Source organism: Balaenoptera musculus, chromosome 15 (genome assembly GCF_009873245.2).
Source record: "Balaenoptera musculus isolate JJ_BM4_2016_0621 chromosome 15, mBalMus1.pri.v3, whole genome shotgun sequence".
In the NCBI taxonomy this organism is placed as follows: Eukaryota; Metazoa; Chordata; class Mammalia; order Artiodactyla; family Balaenopteridae; genus Balaenoptera; species Balaenoptera musculus.
In genome coordinates, this window is record NC_045799.1 from 51,553,055 (window position 1) to 51,576,620 (window position 23,566).

Genomic DNA, 23,566 nt, shown 5'->3' on the forward strand with positions numbered 1-23,566 from the left:
GGCTGCTGATTCTGAGAACTATGCAACCAACAGGGAATGAGGGAAGAATTACATGTCTGGATGCCAGGTTCAGAGCCAAATATCAATAATCTCCTTCACACTTTTGCAATATCTACAAATAAAGTAGAGAGAAAGGATAAAAATAATATATAATGATAAATAAAAAGTACAAAGAGAACTGGGAAAATCTTTTTTCATTACATTTGCCACTTATTCCAGTTCAATAAGATGTTTGTAAGGAAAAAAAGCAACTTAAGACAGAAAACTAGTTACACTGTTGCAGTTCAGAACTGCTTGAAAACAGAAGAATGAATACGAATCAACTTCCCTGAATTAAACCTAATTGTTTTAGGACATATTTTGTAACCTGAACATCTATGTTATGCCTTGAAAATTCAAAGCAAAAAGTAAATCATATGGAAAGCCAGAAACTTCAATACATCTAGACAGACGTTTGCTTGTAGTTTTTGGTATCCAAATTTTTTTCCCCACGTAGCGCAGACGCCCTTTTTGTAGGCACAGCACTGGCAATAATGAGAACCCAGTTGGTGCATAGAACTTTTACAAATTCTGCAAGTGGAGGACCTATTCTTTCCATGTGGATCAAGTCTTGCTTTTTTTTTAGGTCAAAGCTTTATTTTTGTCCAGCTCTCTTCTACCACTTCCTGTGATATTCCTTGCACCATCTTTCCATGTATCTAGAGTGATAACAGTACCAAGTTTCTTTTTACATTTTTCACACACCATCCTTCCATGACAGAAGGAGTGGTAGCTAGTTCTTCTTTAAATGTTTGGTAGAATTCACCCATGAAGGCTTCTGGTCTTGGGCTTTTCTTTGTTAGTAGGTCTTTGGTTACTGCTTCAATTACCTTACTTGCAATTGGTCCATTCAGATTTTCTATTTCTTTACAATTCAGTCTTGATAGGTTGTATGTTTCTAGGAATTTATCCACTTCTTATAGGTTATATACAATTTGTTGGCGTATAGTTTTTCATAGCAGTCTCTTATGATGCTTTGTATTTCTGTAGTATCACTTGTAATGTCTCCTCCCTTTTTTCTTTGTTAGTCTAGCTAAAGGTTTTTCAGTTTTATCTTTTTAAAAAACCCCAACTATTAGTTTTGTTGATCTTTTTAATTGTCTTTCTAGTGTCTTTGAAATTTATCTCTAATCTTTATTTCCTTACATCTGCTAACTTTGGACTTATTTTTCCTTCTTTTTTCTAATTCCCTGAGGTGTAAAGTTAGATTGTTTATTTGAGATCTTTCTTTTTTCTTAATGTAGGTGTTTATCACTCTCAACTTTCCTCTTAGGATTGTTTTTGATGAATCCCATAAGTTTTGGTATGTTGTGTTTCTATTTTTGTTTGTCTCAAGATAGTTTTTTATTTCCCTCTTGATTTCTTCTTTGACCCATTGGTTGGTTGTACAGGTGTATATCGTTTAATTTCCACATATTTATAAATTTTTCTCCTATTTTTGATTTTGTTTCATACCATTGTGGTTAGGAAGGATACTTGATATGACTTCAATCTTATTAAATTTGTTAAGACTTGTTTTGTGACCTAATGTATAATCTCTCCTGAAGAATGTTCCATGTGCATTGAAAAGAATGTGTCTTCTTCTGGTTTTGGATGGAATGTTCTGTATATGTCTGCTAGGTCCATTGGTCTATAGTGTTATTCAAGTCCACTATTTCCTTATTGTTTTTCTGTCTGAATGATCTATCAGTTGTTGAAAGTAGGATATTGAAGTCCTCTACTATTACTGTATCACTGTCTATTTCTCCTTTTAGTTCTGCTAATATTTATTTTATATATCTAAGTGCTCCAATATTGGGTGCATATATATTTATAATTGTTATATCTTCTTTATATATATATATATATATATATTGGGAACTATGTTCCCCAGAATTCCCTTCCATGTTGGTATGGCTTGAAAAGAAATCCATGTGTGATCAGGAAGGTTTAAATGAAGCAGCAGCCATGAAGCTCTGAGGTCAGTGCAGGGATGAGTCCTCACTAGCTCATGCACATGGTCACTGATCTGCTGAGCCCCTTTGGTCAGCAGCAGGTCCATGGCTCCTGCAGCTCTCACCAAGTCTCTTCCACTAGCTTCTCAGTGTCCTGAGCCAGGCACATTTTCAGATTCAAGGTGAAGGACACCAGCTCCTTCTGCAAGTCATTATGTTATCAAGGGTAGAGGCAGAGAGAGACAGATGTGGTTCCAGTTTGTCCTCGCTCTCCCTTGCTTCCCCCTTAACTCTTTTTCTGATTTTCTGATTTCTCTGACTTTAGCAGTTGTAGATGAAGAGGCAGCCGGCCTTCCATAGACTTTCCCCCTTACTCCCACAATCATGTAAAACGTGATCTCTACAATTAATTCCTTATTTTATATTGCTCATGGAGGTTCTGCTTCCCTGGTCAAAACTTAACAGATATGTGTATGAATTTTACCCTAACACATATACATAAATGTATCTTATGTCGATGTCACGTCAAATCAGTGGGGAATGAAAAGGTTATTCAGTTAGCATCCTTGAAAATAATTAGCTAATATATTTGGAAAATAGTATACCTGCACTTCATATCATTCATAAAAATGTGATGATATGCTTATAGAAACATATTGGAAGAAAATATAGAATATATTTATAGCCCCAGAATACAGAAACAAAATGCAAACATCGAAAAAATTGAAAATTTTAATGTATCAAACATAAAGCTGTTCAAAGGCAGTTTTATTTCTTGAGTTTGTCCAAAAATTTTTTTAAAAAAAGAATCTCAGGGGACTGACTTTGAATCAAGACATCCAGCTAGATGATAAAAGTTGTATAAAATTTCCAAAATGGAGTGTGTGTGCGTGTGTGTGTGTGTGTGAGTGAGAGACAGAGAGACAGAGAGATAGATAGTTGGAGAGAATATGTGTGTTTGAAGAGAATTTTGGTCATAAGAGCAGCGTGGGCCAGGTATGGAGTCAGGAGCCTTCAGCCATACTGGGAATCAGTATTCCTTCCTGGCTGGATCACAGAAGGAAGATAGGAGACGTGGCTGAAACGTCGTGTTGCTGCAGACGTGGAGCTCACAACAGGAGAATACACAGAGCATCCCCCATCCCATTCTGTCAGGACTTGCTCTTTGCCCCCACACTAACCATTCCTGCTCAGCCTCAGCAGTGAGAACACCAGTGCTTTTCCAGATCCATCTCCCATCACCCTCCTCTTAGCTCTCCTGTTCCAGCCAAATCTCCAAGGCCCTCTACAAACCCAGGCCTTTGCCTGGGCAGTTCTCTCAGCCTGGAACCCACCCCTCTTCCTTCTTTTGATAACTTCCCTCTGCCTACAAGCCCTACTTGTCAGGGCTGGGTCACAGCTTCTTTGCCTCCTCCAGAAAGAATGTCACCCTTTGGCACTTTGAACTGCCTTTTTCAACGCACTTATCACACTCATAGTCATTGTCAGTTTACTATCTCTTGCACCATAAGGTTGAACTCCCTGGGGCCATGGATTGTGATTTACATTCCTCTCCACAGCCTTGCCCCTACACAGGTCCTGAGTGCTGAGCCAAGTCTTGAATGAACAGTCTGGTCTCCTGGTTTCTGTTCCTTCCTCTCTTTAACCTGTCCTGCACACAGGCCTGATTCTCATCCTAAAGCAAAATTTGAATTATATCATTCCCAACTCAAAATCCTTCCTTGGCTGACCTTCACCAGGGAAACTATTTCAATTGTTGGCATTCAAGGCCTTGCACACCACGCAGTAAGGACTGTTAGGTCAACTGGGAAAAGGTCAGGTAAGACGCACAATCAATGTTAGGTAAGCTGATCTTAAGAAAATTTACAGAGAGCCCAGTTTAGCATATAATTTTCTCCCTCCCTCCCTTCCTCATTCATTGAGCACCATGGTCAGGACCTGTGCTGGGCCTTGATAAAGAGGAAACTGATTATGTTCCTGTGCTGGCCCCCCAAAAGACATGGGCCTTGTTCTCTGTGCACCCCACCATTGTCTGACTCAAGTGGTGTGCTGGTGAATGACCCTGGTGGGAGTTGGGGGTTGGGGGGGTGGGGACTGATTTCTAGAGTTTGCCAATTTCTGTGGTATAAATACTCCCATTATGGATGATGTCAAGTTACCAACAGGGTCACTGAATGTGGAGTCAGAAGTAAATGTACAGTAGCACATCATTGTATGCTATTTCCACCATACGGACATAATAGACACAAAAACCTCGAGAACATAGATAATCGTAAAATAAATAGAAAGCGATGAATTTTGATTATTTGCTAAATTTTTGAATATAATTTAATTGTAGGTTTATATAATACAACTTCTAACGATGACTTTTTAAAAAATATATATTTATTTGGCTGCACCGGGTCTTAGTTGCAGCATGCGGGATCTTTAGTTGCGGCATGCGGCATCTAGTTCCCTGACCAGGGATCGAACCCTGGCCCCCTGCATTGAGAGCGTGGGGTCTTGACCACCAGGGAAGTCCCCAACAATGACTTTTAAAAGATAAATAATGTATTGAACATCCAGCTTGCAAAACTCCTGAACACACTGTCTCCTCATTTTTTAAAAACAATTTATTTTATTTATTTATTATTTTTGGCTGCGTTGGGTCTTCATTGCTGCGTGTGGGCTTTCTCCAGTTGCGGAGAGCAGGGGCTACTCTTCGTTGCGGTGTGCGGGCTTATTGCAGTGGCTTGTGGCTCGCGGGCTTCAGTAGTTGTGGCTTGCCGGCTCTAGAGCGCAGGCTCAGTAGTTGTGGCGCACTGGCTTAGTTGCTCCGCAGAATGTGGGTTTTTCCCGGACCAGGGCTCGAACCCGTCTTCCCTACAATGGCAGGCGGATTCTTAACCACTGAGCCACGAAGGAAGCCTTCTCCTCTCATTTCTGATGGTTCGTATTTTACTTCTTCCAAGGCGCTGGGACACAAAGGCAGGAGGAGGAATGGGGCTCAGGTGGGGAGCAGCAAACTCCGGCCCGAGTCCCCCACACGGCCACTGGGGGGCGACAGACACAGTCTGATAGGCAGCCGGAGTCGGAGTCGAAGACCCCTGCGGTCCGCGGCACCTGTTAGGCTCCTGGACCATGAAGACGCTTTTCCTTTTATTTCGGGCGCGTCCAGGCCCGGGGGACGCTGGCAGGGGTCTTGGGGCGCGGAAGGGCCGCCCCCAACGCGGCCGCCCTCGGCCCAAAGCCCACACCCGGCAGCCTCTGAGGCCGGAAGTCGGCCCAGCCGCCGCCTTCCCGGCATCCCCCGCGCGGTGATCGTGCTTCCGCCTGCTGAGGTTCCAGAGCGGTTCTAGGTCATCAATTAATCAGTGGGCAATTAGCTTATATTTCCCTGGACTAGTGTGGATTAGTGCGGAGGGACGAGGAACAGGAGCTTCCTCCTGGGTCACCCTGAGGCAGCAGCGCCCGGGAGATCAGGGAAGGAGGCTTCCCAGGCTTCCAGTGTGGGTGAGGACGAGGGCAATGGCCTGCTGGCCAAAAAGCCTGCGTTCTCCCCCCAGCTCTTATGCCAACAGTCTGTGTGGCCTTGGGCAAGGCATTTAACCCGGCTGGGCATGGGTTACTGCAGTAGACACTGTTGTTTGGCTCCCAGACATCTGTTCCCTTTCTTTCTCTTTGGCAGGTAGTGCCCACCCCTCCAGGGAGATTTACTCCAGCGCTGCGTCTGGCCCAGTTGGGCTCGGCCCACCGTGTTGGTCCTGTACCCCTCGTCAAATGCTGGCTCCTTGAAAATACTATCCAAACAGCCTGTTGCAAAGACAGAACTGAGTTTGTTGCTTCCCTTGTTCAGGGAGAGCACCATCTTGAAAGAGTCCTTAGTGGAGAGGAGGTGGGAAGGGCAAAGTTGAGATAGAGAGGTTTTGGGGTCTGGTTTAAGGTGGACCTTAATGAGGATTGGGTAAGAATCATGTTATATAGTGTAAGGTTGTTGGTCACAGTAGTTTAGGATTTGTCGTCTCAGCGAGGTGAGGGTTTCAGAGTCTTGGAGCTTCAACAGTTGTTTGATGTTACCTGTTAAAAAGTTGTGCCATGGGGCTTCCCTGGTGGCGCAGTGGTTGAGAATCTGCCTGCCAATGCAGGGCACACGGGTTCGAGCCCTGGTCTGGGAAGATCCCACATGCCGCGGAGCAACAAGGCCCGTGAGCCACAATTACTGATCCTGCGCGTCTGGAGCCTGTGCTCCGCAACAAGAGAGACCGCGATAACGAGAGGCCCGCGCACCGCGATGAAGAGTGGCCCCCACTTGCCGCAACTAGAGAAAGCCCTCGCACAGAAACGAAGACCCAACGCAGCCATAAATAAATAAATAAATAAACCCAAAGTTAAAAAAAAAAAAAAAGTTGTGCCATTTTTGATGGATTTTTCTGAAGTCAAGGAGTAAAGTTATCTGCACCTTGTGCTCCCGGGCAGGTGTTTCCAGGAATAGTAAACTCACAGTAACAGTCATGTTATTTTGCCTCAGCCAGTGTGAGTCACAGTCCTCTGCTATTTGCACCCAGAGGAATCCTGTATGTGGTTTTCTTGTGCGTGAAATGGGGATTGGGGCGCGGGGCGCGCGGGGGGCGCGGGAGGAGCTGGGCATGCGTGAGAAGACCAAGGTTTCAGCCTGTTGGAGCCTTTCAGTATTACAGCATGGTGGGGCTTACAAAACTGTCTGCGTCTTGAAAAATAATTCTTACTCTCAAATCCGAAAAGGGAGCTGCCAAATCGAAACGAATAGATGTTTATTAAATGTCTCCAACATATCACTATGTTCACTTGCCAACTGCGACTGAACGCATATAGTAACAGGGTCATTGCATTTACTCGGTAAAGGGAGGTGCACGTTCACATGTTTGATGCCATGTGGTGGAGGCGTCAAGGTTACAAATGTTCCAGGCTTATCAAGGCCTTAAAATGGCCCTGGGGTGTTTGACTCCTGGCCTTCCTACTTCCCAGTCATGTGAATTGGGGTGAGCTCCTCCCCTCTCTGAGCTCATTTCCTCCTAGGTATGGTGGGGAAGACGGTGCTTTGGGCAGGATAAGGAGGCTGAAGTGAGTTCATGTGTTGAGTGCCAGCAGTTGCAACTGAGGTGCAGATGATTCTGGAGCAGCGTCAGTCCTTAGCAGTGTGGGCTGCCCTGTGAACTGTGGGTCTAGGACAGCTGTGAGAGAGAGACTGGTTCCATGGGAAGCAAAGTTGGGAAGGACTCAGAGGATTAATCAGGTTGGGAGAGAAAGCAGGAGAAATGAAGATGACAGTAACCACTATCCCAGCTCAGGGAGTCTGGGGCTTGTTCAGGTCAGTTCCTGCACTGCTCCCCCTGACGCCCTCCCCATCCCCAGGACAGGTGCAAGGGCAACATAAAAAATATTGAACAACCAGTTCTTTACAGGCAGGAAACAATCAGAAAAGGCTGGCCGGAGACCCTTGGAGGTCCCCTGTCTCAACAGGCATTAACCACCCCCCCTCTTTTTTTCATTTTTTGGCCATGCTGAGTGGCATGTGGGATCTTAGTTCCCCAACCAGGGATCAAACCCATACCCCCTGCACTGGAAGCACAGAGTCTTAACCACTGGACCGCCAGGGAAGTCCCCAGCATTAACCCTTTAATTACTCCCTTTGGGGGTCTAGGGGAGGGCTGGAGCAGTGGCATTAAGGGGCAGTCGGGGGCTTGAGGAAGCAGCTATTTACAGCCTGTAGGTGACATTCATTTGGGCCCCCTCGGAGCGTCCTGGCTGGATATCTGCTTTGCTAGGGAAGCGTGGAGGTGGCATGTGTGGCACAAGTGGAGGTTGGCAGCGCAGCCCAGTGCAGGGCAGGCATGGGTGAGGAGTAAATTCTGATCAGGTGGGTCCTCTCTGGGCACTCCCAGGCCCTGGCACCTGATGGCTGGGGTCTCCCAGTGAAGCCTGGGCTCCTTGGGGCTCCTGAGCCTTTGAGCTGCGCCCTCACACGGAAATCTGCTGGTCTTCCCTTCATTTAAACTGGGGGAATTCCTTCCCCCTTTCTGTTCCTCAGTGAAGCATTTCCTGTCTCCTCTTGTCTTTCCCAGCAGACCTGAGGGCAAGGTAAGTCTTGAGACCAAGTCATTAGCAACTGGAAAACCAGTTCTCTTTTCCTCGAGGGCAAGAAAGATGGGATCTTGAAACTCTGCCAGGATATGAGGGGAAAATATTTGCATTTCATCTTTCTGTGGTAAAGAAAGGAAAGGAAAATAAATCACTATACAATTTTAGAATAGAGAGTAGTTTGATAATACATGCTAAAAACTGTATATAAGTTTATAACCTTTGACCTAGCAATATCTCTATTAGGAATATAACTTGTGGAAATAATCAGAGATGTTTTTCAAAGATTTCTGAATAAGATTGTTTAATGAAGCATTCTGTACAGTAGTAAAAAGAATGAATGTCCAGTGTTAATTTTCATGTTATGAAAATAGTTCACTGACATGGGAAGATACCAAAATATATTACATTTAGAAAACAGATTGAAATAATGTAGTAGCATGATTCCAATAATATAAAAGGGTAAAAATAGAATCCATAGCCTGTTTTATCAGTTAGGAAAAAAGTTGTGTACTGTTTCATTTAATTAAGTAATCAATTGACTCAGCAAAAGTGGGAGCTGCTACGTGCCAAGCATTGTGGGTATAACAGTGAGCTGTTAAAAGTGTAATTTTCAAAAAAGGTAAAAGCATGACTTTCAAATAAATATAAAAGTGGCATTTATCAAAGATTTTAACTCATTAATGAAGGAGGAAACCATCAAGATGTTAAAACTGGTTTAAAAGAGAATCTGAAGAAGAGACATATACATGGGAAATCAGGAATGCTGAAATCAATTTGCTAATAATGGATGCAAGACTGCTCAGTAGCCTAAAGCAAGGAATGTAACGTTTGGAATCATCTCTTCCACAGGACGACGAGAATGCCAGCCAGCAATGCTGTCCATCCTCACAGGGCAATAATCAGTAGCATTGGTGGGATGTGACTTGCTTTCTAGGAGCAGGAATTATTGGCATTACTATCAGTTTTCTGCCAATTAACTTCTGTCTCCACAGAGCTGTCAAATAGCCTCATCAGAGACAAACAAAGGTGCACTCCCCTATGGGATCAGATGATCCCTGGAGGCTCCAGCTTGCCTTGGAAGGCTATCCAGGCATCTCATTTGCCCATTTCAAGTCTTCCACACTTTTCCCAACAGGGCTGTGTAAAAGAATAACAGAGGGACTTCCCTGGTGGTCCAGTGGCTAAGACTCCGCGCTCCCAATGCAGGGGGCCTGGGTTCTATCCCTGGTCTGGGAACTAGATCCCACACGCCGCAACTAAGAGTTCCCATGCCACAACTAAAGATCCCGCACGTGGCAACGAAGATCTTGCTTGCCACAACTAAGACCCGGCGCAGCCAAGTTTATTAATTAGTTAATTTAAAAAAAAAAAGAATAACAGGGTGTCACTTAAACTAAGGCCAAAGAGAAGGTGCCTGCTCTGAAGGTGCGGTCAAGACCTTCCGGTTAGATGAAGCAGCACGTGCAAAGGGCGAAGAGGAAATAGAGGCCCAGTGGGGCTGGGCGTGAGCCAGGAGTGAGGACGGGAAGGGGAAGAGGTCAGCACGGGTGGATGCTGCAGCACCTGCAGGGAGGAGCCGCGAGGATTTGAGATCTCCTAAGTGCAGTGAGCACCGCTAGGGTTTTTAACGGGGAGATGCCGTGATCTAGTTGGTGTTTTGTTAAACATCTCTGGTTGCTGTGGGAGAAGAGTCTGGAGGGGACCCAGGACCCACCAGGAGGGGGGCTGGCGGACCTGTGCCGGGGTTGTGGGGTGGGGGAGAAGGCCTGGGCTCTCCCGCTCGCTTGTTCTGGGCTGGAGACACCAGGGCGTGCCGATGGATTGGTGGGAAGTAAGAAGTATTGCTGTGTCGGGCTCAGCCTATCAGTAGTAACGCTGGTGGCGAGGGGTGCCTGAGCCCCTCCCCCGGCCCCACGACACGGCAAGGCCTTCACAGACGTGTTGTGGCTGGACTGGCCCTTGTGGTTCTTATTATGATTGCAAGACACACCTTAACAACAACCCTCAGGAAACTTTGGAAAGAAACCAGATTGATTACTCACAGGTCCTGGAGGGCACACCGCACACCCTAGGGCCACACAGCGAGGTCGAGGGTAGGTGGGGGATGGGGGACGCGGACAGGGGGCTCTGCCTTTATTAGGGTCCAAGGGTGAGGAGGCTGGGGTTTCCCGGCTTCACTCTTTGTCGAATTTAAATTCTAATTCATGGCCAAATTTAAAAGCTGAGAGTTGGGGGAGTTCCTGGTGGTCTAGTGGTTAGGATTCAGCACTTTCACTACTGTGGCCCAGGTTCAATCCCTGGTCGGGAAACTGAGATCCCGCAAGCCTCTCGGCAAGGCCAATAAATAAATAAATAAAACCTAAGAGTGGGAATTTGGGCTCAGGAAGGGAAAAGTGGGGTCACTCCAGTGGTCAGTTATCTAGGTCACCCAGGGCTTTCTAAACCTTTCTAATCCTTCATGGGCGGGGCCGCCTGGCTCCTTATCTGGTTGTCAGCTAGTAGCTGTGTCGCACAGCTGGCGATGTGTTCATTCGAGATGGATGTCTTAAAATGGATGCCCCAGCAACCAAAAGCTTAATGTCAGACACTTACACTGCAAATATGTATATATTGGTCTCTCCCCCCCTCACCCCCGTTCCTGAAGCCCTTGGACTTCCTGGGTGATTGGAGCATCTTTTGTTCTAATGAGATAATTCTTGGTGGCCTCTTTGGCTCCTGGATGGTGACTGGTCACCAGAAAGACCAAGCCGTGATTAGAAGCTTGAAACTTTAAGCCCCATCTCCCATCTTCTGGGGAGGAGGGACGGGCTGGAGATTGAGTTAATAATGGATCGTGCCCACGTGACGAGCCTCCATAAAAATCCCTAAAGTACAGGGTTTGGAAGGCATCCAGGTTGGGGAACACATCCACGTGCAAGGCAGGTGGCACACCCCAGATCCATGGGGACAGAAGCTCCTGCAGTCGGGACCCTTCCGGACTTTGCCCCATGCGCCTCTTCACCTGGCTGTCCATCTGTGTCCTTTATTGTATAATAAACTGGTAAATGTAAATAAGTGTTTCCCTGAGTTCTGTTGAGTCGTTATAGTAAATTATCAAACCTGAGGAGGGGGTTCCTGGGAAGTCCCGATTTGTAGCCACGTCAGACATGTGCAGGTGACCTGAGGACCCACCACTTGTGATTGGCATCTGAGATGGGGGGAGTCTTGTGGGACTGAGCCTTTAACCTGTGGGATCTGCACAAACTCCAGTTAGTGTCAAGATTGAGTTAAATCGTAGGACACACAGTTGGTGTCCACAGAGAATTAGAGAACTGCTTGTGGTGGAAAAACCCGCACACCTGGTGTCAAAAGTATTTTGTGTGTACAGAGAAGGAGTTTTTCCTTTACAATTGGTTATGGGTGGGGAGAAAAAGGCTGAATCAAGGATGGCTCGCGGGCGTGTGGCTTGAGCAACTGGGTGCACGGTGGTGCCGTTTTCTGAGACGGGGTGCCTGTGGAGTGTCTGAATTCGAGGGAATCTCCAGGTTCCTAGTTAAAGATGCCTGGTGGGAATCCAGATCCCCAGTACCCAGCCTGTGTCTTGGAGGCACAGCTATGGACTGCAACTGGGGGGTGTCTTTCTCCCTGGGCCCCTAGAAGAGGGGTATCCCAATCCCAGCTGCCTACTGACTCCCCCAGAGCTGTCTGTCCTCCTGGCAAGAGAAATGTCCACACTCTGACTTACCCAGAAGTCATTCATTAGCAGTAATTAGCACAGCCACTTATTTCCCTGGAGGGTTGATGGGGGAGGAGGAATGTGGCTGGAGGCAGGTGGCTCTCCACCTTGCAGGGGATGCTGGAGCCGGTTTCTCCACGCCTCCTCTCTGGCCAGCATCACGTGGCTGCCCAGCTCATGGCTCAGTAGGTACCCCACAGGCAGACCTGCAGACTCCAGCTCTGTGCCCAGCTCACCTCTGGAACTGGGGGCCTCTCATTCTCCGCCTACCCTTAGCCGAAGTTAATTCTGTACAGTCACTTCCTCTCCATGAGCCCTTGGCCATGACCTCTGACCTCACAACTTCTAGGTCTGCGAGTTATTGATGAGTCACCAAGAGTGCTAGAAGTGGCCCAGGCCGGCGATGGGCACCCAGCAAGGCAGTTTGTCCTGCGTGCCCACTCCCTCTGCCCTTCCCAGCTCAACTCTTCCCATCAGGCTCCGTCCGGGCTCGGCCCTTCCCAGCATGGAGCTCCCCTCTCTGTTTCCTGGTGCAGAGGAATTGCAGTCCTTCCAGACTGATTTCTCAGTGTTGCAGTGAGAGTCATTCTAGTTGGTCCTGGGTAGGAGGAAGAGCAGTGTGCTTGACTGGTGAAGAACGCTCTTAGTCATGGAGGAAAGGAGACCTTTCCAATGACATTTCTGTAGGATGACTGGCCACCTTCCTCCCTGGTGATTCCCAGCCAGGCTGGTGGGATATTTTTCCAGAACAACAGGAGTCAATGGGGAAAACGTGCTCTAAGAATTCTGATGTACAGCCAACTTTTCCGAAGAAGGAATAGGTTATGAACAAAACCTAGGAGAATGCTCTAAGCCATGGAAGGAAAACTCTGGAGGAAGCTGACATGGAGACCTGCCATCAAGAAAGAGATGGACCACTAAGGAATGGAGGAACAAGTATAAGGGCAGTTTTTTAAAAAGTGCTGGAAGTCTTAGTGGACCACGAGAATGAACAATGCTCCATATTCCAGGAAGACATTAACCAGAGTGAAGACACATGGAGTCACACCATTAACACCTGGACCCTGGATGTCCAGCATTCAAAGAGTCAGACAGTGGTGTGGGTCAGGGAGGGGCTCTGTGTTTAGAAAGTATGGGGTTGAGGAAGGGACTGGGGAGGAGGGACCCCTAGGACTACAGAAAGGAAGGCTGGGCAAGGAGGGGGATGCTCAACTTCCATTTTGAGGAACTGTCAAGAGAACAGATAATGCTGTTATAAGATGGAGAAAATTTTATTTCGCAGAATTTGGGGTGGGGGTGCGGGTGGGGAGTGCCTGGACTACACAGCCCAGGGTCCGAGAGCCTGAAGATGGGGAAAGGATTCGGTGTGCACCGATGAACCTGGGTTTCTTCTGGAAGGGAGAAGAAACAGAACTCTGGGGCTGGGACTGGGGTAAGCAGAACCGAGAGGGCCTTGAGGAGCCTGGGCAGAGGTAGAGGAAATGCGAGGCCTGGGGCCATAGGAGCCATGGCGAGGCTCTGAGGGGGACCCAGGCTCTTGGGACGGGGAGAGCTTTCCAAACGTCACTGGAAAGGTCTCCTTTCCTCCATGACTAAGAGCATTCTTCGCCCCAGTCTCCAAGAGGCAGGGAGCCCCCGAGTGACAGCTGAGCTCCCAGGACAGTTCAGGAGTGGTTAGATGGAAGGACGTCCCCTCGGAAAGGTGATGAAATGCCAGCCGGTGAGCAGTGTCCCTGAGACCAGCCAGGCCAGGTTCCTCAAAACCATTAGTGCCCTGGAAAAACTTGCCTGCAGACAGCACAGCCTGGCCGTTGCTCAGTCGGCGCTCAGCCTGGCGTGGCCTCCAGCCCTTTGCCTGAGCAGTCATGACCGACATAGCGGGGCTGACAAGCCTCTGCACAGATGCACAAACCAAGGCCAGGTTGGAAGAAGCAGCTGCTATGTCCCTGGCTCCTTCGGAGTTCTCTGCTTGCTCTGGGAGCTTACTTGAGTCACCTGGCAGGGATGGAGCATCTGTTCTGTCCCAAGCCCTGCCCTCCGAGCGCAGGAGATACCCAAAGACGCGGTGCCCTGGCTGGCCCAAACCTCAGAATGCGGGTGGGTGAGTGGGGCTGGACTGGAATCAGGCCTCTCAGCCCAGCGGGGCCCAGTGTTGCCACAGCTTCTGAGGTTCATGAAACGGTGGATATTCAGATTTCTTTTTCCATTTTTTAATTGTAGTGAAATATACATAAGATTTATCATTTTAGCCATTTTTAAGTGTACAGTCCGATGGCATTACAGACGTTCACAGTGTTGTGCAACCATCACCACCATCCGTCTCCAGAACTTTCATCTTCTTGAGCAAACTCCTTACCCATTAAACACTAACTCCGATCCCCCCTCCCCCAGTCTCTGGCACCCACCCTCTACTTTCTGTTGCTATGAATTTAACTGCTCTAGGGACCTCATATAGGTGGAATCATACAGTATTTGTCCTTTTGTGTCTGGCTTATTTCACTCAGCATAATGTCCTCAAGGTCCATCCATGTTGTAGCGTGTGTCAGTGCTTCATTCCTTTTCATGCTGAACAGTACATAATGGTCCACCTTTTGTTTATCCATTCATCCATCGATGGACACTGGGTTGTTTCACCTTTTTGTCTGCTGCGAATAATGCTGCTGTGAACATGGGTGTGCAAACATCTGTTTTAGCAGGGACTCAGAAAAACATTTGTACACTTGTGTTCACAACAGCATTAGTCAAAATTCAGATTTTTTTGGCCGCGCCGCCTGGCTTGTGGGATCTTCGTTCCCCAACCAGGGATCAAACCCGTGCCCCCTGCATTGGAAGCATGGAGTCTTAACCACTGGACCGACAGGGAAGCCCCCAGATTTTTTTTTTTAATGTGGATTTGCCCAATTTAAAAAACACAGCAGTGCGGGTCTGACCAAACCCACTGGAGGGCTAGATTCCACACCTGGAATGCAGTGCTGATCTCAGCCAAGTGGCTTGCCTGGAGTTCAGCGTGACCCCCACCTCACCCCGGCTCCCCTCTCCAGCTCAGAGATCCAGCCTCTCCTTACAGAAAACAGCTCGCAATCTCCAAGCCAGGGCCAGAACTGCATGAAAATGAGCCTCAGAGGAGAGAGCAGTTCCTGCGGCCGATGCTCTCTGCTGGGTTTCTGTCTGCAGGGCTCCTGCCCTAAAGCCAAGGCTCCCTTATATGGTTGGGCCCACAAGGACCCTGGTGGTCTGGTGGCCTCTGCCCCGAGTACCCTGTCCCTGTGCCCTGAGCTGGTTGGCCCCTCACCCTGGATGGCTCTCCCCACCTCTTCTCCTAGCGTCCCCAACTCATACTCTGGAGCCAGGCTCAGTGTCACCTACACAGGGAGACCGGGTGGCCGGGCCAGGCCCCCTTAGCCCCTGTGCTTCTCCTTTGCCACTGGAATCCTCCATTCCACCCACCGAGACTTTGAGTTTGCTCTTCCTGCGGCTGGAATGGCCTCTGACCACACCCGCCTCTGCCCCTCTCCTGCAAGTCTCAGCTGAAGGTTTGCACTTCTTCCCTGGGCTCCTGATTTAAGATTACAAACCCCAAAACCCCACACCCCACCTCCTGTTCCCCCTCCCATCCCCACCCCCACCCCAGAGTCCCTTCCAGCTTTGGTTTTCCCCATAGACTTTATCATCTATTAAACTAAATGATTTACTTATTTATGTTGTTTATTCTGTTTCCCCTGGTGTCCCTGCCATGAGGGCAGGATTGTCTTTGGTTTGGTTTATTCACAGCTGTATCGCAGTAGGTGCTCAGTAGATTTGGTTGGATAATGAACGGATACCCCTGATCAGATATCTGCCAGACTCCGGTGCCCACATCTGAGATGCTGAGAGAAGGGGGGCAGTAAGTCACTTCTCTGGATTGAGCATTGCTGGCTCCAGCTGCTATGCCCTCTGAGGCCTCTGCAGCCCTATCTGTCACCCCCACCTCCCTGCAAAGTCATCAGTGGTCTGAGACGGCCTGGCAGGGACACGGAGAGTGGGTGGCAGGGTGGGCAGCCCATCCATCTCCTGCCCCGGCGAAGAGATGCCCAGCCACGATGCCTGGCATAGGTCTGGCATACCGTGGGCACAATGAATATTCTGTTTGAATGAATGTTGAATCATACCAAGGTCTCCACTCCTTGGGAACTGGGGAGCCGGTCTGTGGGGTCCTTTTCCAGGACTTGTACCAGGTAGTCTTCACTGGCTTTTCTGGACTTCCCCTGGTTCTTCCAGGGCCCTTCCCCTTGGGGCTATCTTCCTGGCCACCCCATCTCGAGGACAGCAACATCTTGGGGCACATGCCTGCCCCTTGGATCACCTGGGAAGTGATCCAGGTGGCATGAATGGCATGAAGAGCTGGAACAGAGAGGAACTGGAGAGGCAGGAGGCTGGAGCAGTTGGTCCCCAGTGGAATTCTCCAGACTCACTTCTTCCTCACTTGTTTATTCATTCAACAAACATCCATCGAGACCCAGTGTGCACCAGGTACCAACCTAGATCCCGAGGATCCATGGGGAAACTCCTCACTGTCCCTCCCCTCTGAGAGTCGCAGCACACAGCACCCACCCTCAGGAGGGCCCTCCAGGGTCCACGCCTGCAGCCCCCTCCTTCCCTGACACTCCTACCCCAGTCCCAGGCCTCTGTGCCCATCCCCCCATGACCCCTTGCGGTCATTACTTGCTCACTGCCTCCCACCCCTGGGGAGACGTGTGCTGTCTAAGGACAGGACATGTGTCTTATTCATTATCGTGTCCCGGTGCCCAGCACAGGACCTGGCATACAGCAGGTGCCCAATTCTCTAGAATTGGGGTTCACATCTGGGCTCCTCCCCTCACCAGCTGGGGGACCTTGTGTAAGTCACTAACCTAAGCGGCCTCAGTTTGCTAATCTGCAGAATGGGAATAATAATAAGGGACTTTGCAGACTGAATGAGGTGGTGCCTGGCTCACTAAGCACGCCGTAACTGCTGTTATGTCCATGCCCCTCCCCAGGCATATCGAGGGCCATCGCAAGGTTTGTTGATCAAATGACTGAAGGACAAAGATACACAGTCTCACTCGGAAGAAGCCTGACTCCTCCTGCTCAGGGCACGGGTGTCTGGAGTGTGGGGCGCTGAGTCACGGAAGACCTGACTGCAGGGTGGGGGCTACAGGATCACGCGGGCAGATTCCTTGGGGGAGCATTTCGCATCCCACACTCCCACCTGGGCTCCCCGCTCAAGCATCACCCAGCAGCCGTTTGACCCCAAGGAGGAGTCCAGGGGGGTGGTCCTGGGAGCACAGGGGCTGGGGTGGGGTGTGGGGGACTCAGCATCCCAGCCCTCCCCAGGCAGCCGCATCAGTCACAGCCACCTGGGCAACTGGCTGCCCCGTCCGGGCTTCCTGGGAGTCCAGGTGAGAGATGAATCCTCAGGCTGCTGAGTGACAGGGCCCACAGGAAGGTGTCCCCGGGACAGGTGGCCACTGGGGGTCTGATTCACGCCTTCTGGCAAGTGGGTTAACGGGATCCCCGAGCCCAGGGCTGGGTCAGGTCTTCCGCTGAGTCACAGGAGCCATTACGGAGCCTCTGGGCAGCCCCTTGCCCGCTGTCACCCACCCGAGGCCCCAGGGCCTCCCCAACGGCTCCCGCCACTGCGGACCCAGGCCCCAGGGTCTGAGTGCCTTCCTTCCCCACCTGGACCACCCCCCCTTCAAGCTTAAGGGCCTTTCTCTGCCCTGCCCCCCCCAGTCAAGGTCAAGGCCCAGCCTAGACCTGAGGGCCCAGGTTCCCTCGCCTGCCCCTCCAGAGCCCAGATCCTGAGACCTGAATCCGCGGATCCCGGCCCGAGGTAGGGGACCCAGCTAGAGCCCTCCCACCCCCACCTCCAGCCCCACCCCCACCCCCGACTTTAACGGCTTATTTCCTCCCCGAAGCCCCACCCCCTCCCTGTGACTGACAGCCCGGGGTGGCGGGACTGAGCCACTCACTTGGGGGACTGGTCCGACGGCATTCCGCCTCACAGGATAAAACCTGGGGTGGCCTGCAGGGAACCCAAGCTCTCCTGTCGGCAGTGGCCATGGTGGTTCCCAAGACTCTCCCTGCCCTGGGGAGGCACTACCTCAGGATTGTAACCTCCCTGCTGCTTCTGGCTGCTCCAGGTGAGTCCTGAGGGCCTGCTGCCCCCTCCACCCCTTCCCCATTGTCCACCCAGCCGCCCTCCCTCTTGGTGCTGCCTGAATCCCTCCTCTCCCTCTCATCTGTTGCTCTGTTCCCCCACCTCCCTCTCTCCCTCTCTCCCTCTACCTCTCTTCCTCTCTATCATTATTTGCCTGCTCTGAGCCTCAGGTTCCTGCACAGCTGTGAGGAGTACATGAAACACTGCACTACAGGGCCCAGGACAGGGCTGAGCGCAGTCAGCGCTCAGTGTGCTCAGCTCTGCTTGCTTTTTACCCTCTTCATGTCCCGTTCCTGTCTCTTGGGTCTGCATGGTCCACTGCTGGGGCAGCGGCATCCAGACCTCTGGCCTGAGAGGGGGGTTCTCACTCTCACCTCAGTGAGACACCCCAGGAGCTGACCCCTCACCCCCAGGCAGGCTGGATGGAGCCCGGGCACAGGCTGCACCGGAAGTTGCAGGGAGGCCAAGGCCACAGCTCACAGCGAGGGCCTGAGGTTTCTGTCTGTCCTGCCCAGGCTCCAGGAAATGCCCCACCTGGGGTGGCCTGGAGGGCCCCAGGGACTGAGCCACCGGGAAGGATCGCTGGGCACCAGGGCTCCCCTCCACCGGCCTGACCCTTTCTTTCTCTTGCCCTCAGCCACCCTAGCTGCTGCCAAGACAGCTGGTAAGTCAGAGCTGCCCTCAGGGAAGCGGGGAGGGAGGAAGCCTGAAGGGCAGGGTAGTGTCTGTGTGTCTGTCTGTGGGGGACAGGTCAGAAGCGGGCAGTGGGGCAAGAGGGGGTTTGAGCTGGAGAGGAAGGGCAGGCAGGAAACGAGGCCCAGAGAGTCGGGATGCGGAGGAGAGAGGCCCAGGAGGGGGTGAGCGGCTAGGGGACCAAGTGCAGAGCCAGAGGGGAGGGCAGAGGGTGGAAGGGCCGGGAAAGAGGCAGCAAAGGACTGAGCAGGGTGGGAGGAGACTGGAGCACAGGCCTAAGTGCTGAAGGCAGGGAAGGGGGGCTGGAAGGGATGAGGATTGTGCCTGAGGGTTTGACACACCAGCCCCTCCTCCGCCAGGCCCCCCAGCCTGTGGAAAGCCCCAACACCTGAACCGAATCGTGGGTGGTGAGGACAGCACCGATGCCGAGTGGCCCTGGCTTGTGAGCATCCAGAAGAATGGCACCCACTACTGTGCAGGCTCCCTGCTCACCAACCACTGGGTGCTCACGGCCGCCCACTGCTTCAAGGGGTACATATGCTCAGCCGGTCCCCTCCACTCGATTCCCCAGACCCCGGGCTGCCCACACGGCCCCGGCTTCCAGGCCTTAGTCCAGTCTTGGGTCCCTCAGGGGAGTCCCTGCTTCTCCCCAGAAGCCTCTTTTGCTCACCAGGGGCCTTCATATGCCTGCCATTCCCCCAGAAACCCTTCCCAGACCCTTCCTGACCACCCAGTGGCTCCTGGCTGATGCCACCCCCTCCCTCTCCCTTCCAGCCATCTGAACAAACCAGCCCTGTTCTCTGTGCTGCTGGGGGCCTGGCAGCTGGGGAACCCCGGCCCGAGGTCCCAGGAGGTGGGTATTGCCTGGGTGCAGTCCCACCCTGTGTACTCCTGGAAGGAAGGCGCCCATGCTGACATCGCCTTGGTGCGCCTGGAGCATGCCATCCAGTTCTCTGAACGCATCCTGCCCATCTGCCTGCCTGATTCCTCCGTCCATCTCCTTCCGGACACCAACTGCTGGATTGCTGGCTGGGGGAGTATCCACGATGGAGGTGTGGCTTCTTTCCCACCAGGGGCGTGGGGGTGGGTGGGGATAGAGGGTGGTGGACACTGGGAGATACAGGTGCCATGGGCAGCAAAGGATAGAGGCCAGAGGCAGAGCATGACACAGATAGAAGAAAAGACAGGCTGTGACCCAGAGATGTGATGACGCAGAAGCCTAGGTGGATAGTTCTAGATCATTTCTAGTTAAAATGTACCTTTTGCTGTGTTCTGAGGCAAAGATGCCAGATCAACCAAGATATTAAGTGATATAGGAACAGCTGAGAGGAGGTGTCTATGGGACCAAGCTGAACCAGGTGAATATGAAAACAGCCCTAAGATTCCAAATCTGGAATAAATGCCCCCTGGTGGCATCATGACACAATTGCAGGCAAAATTCCCAGGAGAAAATGCAGTCTCCATAAATGGTAAAATATAATTGGCAAACCAAGTCTGGAGGTTTGGAAAACCTCATCTAGAAACACAAATTAGATTAGATAAAGTAAGAGGCAGAGAAGCAGTGACATATATATATGGAACTTTAACCAGATTCCAGAATTAAGAGAAATGACACCAGTTTGGGCGTCTGGGGACCCCACTGACTCTGAAGTTTCAGCCAGCCTCCCCACGGTCATTCTTAGGGGTTCCTGTGAAAGGTGGATTTATGAACTGGGGAAGGTCTACAGACCAACCCTAGGGTCAATCCCCCTAGGGGATGGGGGGGGTGGTCCCTCAAGTCCCAGTAACATTCAACACTGAGTGGCCATTAGTCTGTAGCAGTACCGGTGCTGGTTAAAGTAATGCCTGAGACGGGACAAGCCTGGACCATTGGTTTGAACCATCTCATTGGCATCAGAGATCTTGTTAAAGATTCAGAGTTTCAGGCTGCACGTTCATTTGGGATTCAGTAGGTCCAGAGTGGAGTCCTGGAATTTGGGCTTTCTGCAGGCATTGTGGGAGAGCCTGACAGAGCTGATCCATTTACCCTTTGAGAAACGCTGCTGAGGGAATTGAGGAGGGAATTGAGGAGGCCACCAGGAGAGTCTCCCAAGCCTGACTCTCTCCTCCCTGCTCCCAGTGCCCCTGCCCCACCCTCAGACCCTCCAGAAGCTAAAGGTTCCCATCATCGACTCAGCAGTCTGCAGCCGCCTATACTGGCAGGGAGCCGGGCAGGGCGCCATTACGGAGGACATGCTGTGCGCCGGCTACCTGGAGGGGGAGCGGGACGCCTGTCTGGTGAGCACACCACCTCCTTCCCAGCCCTGCCCCACTGAGCTCCATCACCCCTCTCCTCCTGGGCCTCCTCCCAGAATCGGCTGTGACCTGGTAGTCCCCCTAGATAGATGCCTACAGAACCCGGCCCCAGCCTGGCTCAGCCATTCATACATCAAACATTCTGAGCACCTCCGGTGTGCCTGACCCCATTCTCAGGGAGCTGGCATCCTCCTGAAGGGGTGCCACGGTCCTGGCCCCCAGAACCAGCTCCAGCTCCACCACTGTGGCGGAGCACGGCGGGACGGTGCGATGGTCCACACCCGGGCTGGGTCAGTTTTCTTCCTTCTGAGCCTCAGTTTCCTCAACTGTGAAGCAAGTCACAATCCTCCCTGCCCCAGGGCTGTGAGGGAGAAGGTCTAGCACAAAGTGCTTCTTACCGGAAGTGAGCCTGGGAAGTGTGTCCTTCCCCGCCCTCCCGGTCCTGGTGGCGTTGGTTAGAGTGCCGCGGCCCCCAGGTCGGAGAAATGGTCCCCCGCGAAGGGAACTGCCACCCGCTGCGGTGCGGGTCCTGGGCTCTGCTCACCGCTTGCCCCACGCGGGTCCCTAACCTTCCCTCCTCTCCGCAGGGCGACTCCGGAGGTCCCCTGATGTGCCAGGTCGAGCGCACCTGGCTGCTGGCGGGCGTCATCAGCTGGGGCGAGGGCTGTGCGGAGCGCAACCGGCCCGGCGTCTACATCAGCCTGGCCGCCCACCGCTCCTGGGTACAGGGGATCGTGCAAGGGGTGCAGCTCCGCGGGCACTCGCAGGGTAGCGGGCCCACAGGGCGCCGGGGACGGGCTCTGGGGGCGCGGCGAGCTCGCGGGGCCGCCCGGGGCCGCGGGGTTTAGGGATCTGGGGAGACCACGTGCTGTTTCCTCTGTTGTAAATAAGCGGTCTACCTCTGGGGGGGCGCCCGAGTGCCGGCGCCTGATCTCCTCCGCGGGGAGGCCCCGCCCCGCCCCTGGGCTCAGGCCCCACCCCCGAGGCCCGGAGCGCCTTTGTGTACATACATGTTAATGATTTTTACAGTTATTTGTAACTCCTCCCACACGTCTTATTTATTCCTCCAATTTCAATAAATTGTTTATTCCCCAGTTCCTATTTTTTCCCTCGTGTATGGGAACATTGGGAAGCAGGGTCCAGTCGGGGTTAAAACGGGGGCTGGCAGGTAGGAGTTTGGATGGTGGTCTGGCCAGGGACCCAGGTGTCCTGCCCACCTAGGATTCAGCATCCTGACTTTTGACCTTTGCACTGTCCTTTTGTAACCCCTTGCCGCCAGAGAGACCAAATGGAGAGGAGACAGGAGGCCCAGCTCTCCCACATGAAAGGTGGGTGTTGGGGGCTGCAGGGCCAGGCAGGTCCCCAACCTGCCTGTTGAATTTCCGAAACAGGGCTGGCTAGGAGAACCCCCGCCACACACACACGAGAGTGGGGTGTCCCCCATCCTCCCTCATTTTAGAGCCGGGTGTCTCAGTTTGGGCTGAGGCAGCCAGGACTCCCCAGGAGCTGACTCAGCCAGTGACTCACTGCCGATTCTGTGAATCCTCCCCCCAGAACGAAGGAGCAAAACAGTGAGACAGCAGGTCTCCGTGGGGGCTTGAGTCACCTCACCTGCCCCCACGGGGTGGGGCTGAGAGCTGAGTCCTAGGCCACCATGGGGTCTGCCTGGGACCGAGCTAATGCTCCCCTTTCCCACGGCCCACCTTCCTGCAGCCAGGCCTCTGGCCTCCTGGACCAGCCCTACCCCTCCTCCCAGGGCCCAGGACGCTGTACCCCATCAGCCCCACCTGGGCTTCCCAGAAACAAGCGAATGTGCAGGCAGGGCTGTGTGGTTGGTTTGATGAGTATGTGCGGGAGAGATTTTTTCTAACAGTCAGGAAGACAAGTAGGCCCGGCTGTGCAGAGGACAGAGCTGAGTGGCTGCCTCAGGGTCTCCAACTAGAAATGATCAGTGCAGTGAGCTTGAGGAGGCAGCACAGGTGTGGTTTGGTTGGTTGGTTGGTGTCCTTTACTGGGAGCATTGTTCTAAAACTTTTGTTCATATTGTTTTGATTACCCCCATGTTAATAAGTGCTGTGGGGTTGGTCTTATTAACAAACAAACGCTAACCTGGCCTCCCACTGGCCTGGGAACCAGCTGGGGGGTGAGCAGGTGGCTCAGGTGAGGCCCCTCCCCTTTGTGACCTGGTCCCGCTTTACCTGTCACTCTGCTTCCCTTGTCCACTTACCCTCCTCTCTGGACTCAGTCTCCCCTCCCCCCCCCATACCCCTCCACCAGTGCCTCATTCGCTGCCCTTCTTCCTGCCTCCGTTTCCCCCTCTGCCCTCCAGGCTCTTCCTCTGTTCCTCGTTCCCCCACGTCCTGTCCCTGTCCCCTCACTCCTTCTCTGTCTCTGTCTCTGGCCACTGGCCTCTGTGGCTCAGTGTCCCCCACACCCTGTCTCTCACCGCCCGCTGCCTCTGCCTCCAATGGCATCCTGACAGAAGCCCCTGAGAAGGCCACACCTAGAAACATCTGCTGGGGGGACTTCCCTGGTGGCACAGTGGTTAAGAATCCGCCTGCCAATACAGCAGACACAGGTTCGAGCCCTGGTCCAGGAAGATCCCACATGCCG

At 51.9% G+C, this 23,566-nt stretch overlaps 1 protein-coding gene and 1 pseudogene across 1 annotated transcript; one reads left to right on the forward strand and one right to left on the reverse strand.

Moving 5' to 3' along the window:
- Positions 1–442: 442 nt before the first annotated feature.
- On the reverse strand, positions 443–747 carry LOC118882055 (annotated as a pseudogene).
- A 17,053-nt stretch (positions 748–17,800) lies between these two features.
- Positions 17,801–22,040, forward strand: LOC118880553 (brain-specific serine protease 4-like). The gene is given in 7 exon segments (XM_036824204.1): positions 17,801–17,948; positions 18,603–18,629; positions 19,018–19,189; positions 19,433–19,710; positions 20,778–20,935; positions 21,541–21,730; positions 21,733–22,040. Coding segments are annotated over 7 exon segments (1,014 nt in total). The 5' UTR covers positions 17,801–17,866; the 3' UTR covers positions 21,840–22,040.
- Positions 22,041–23,566: the final 1,526 nt, after the last annotated feature.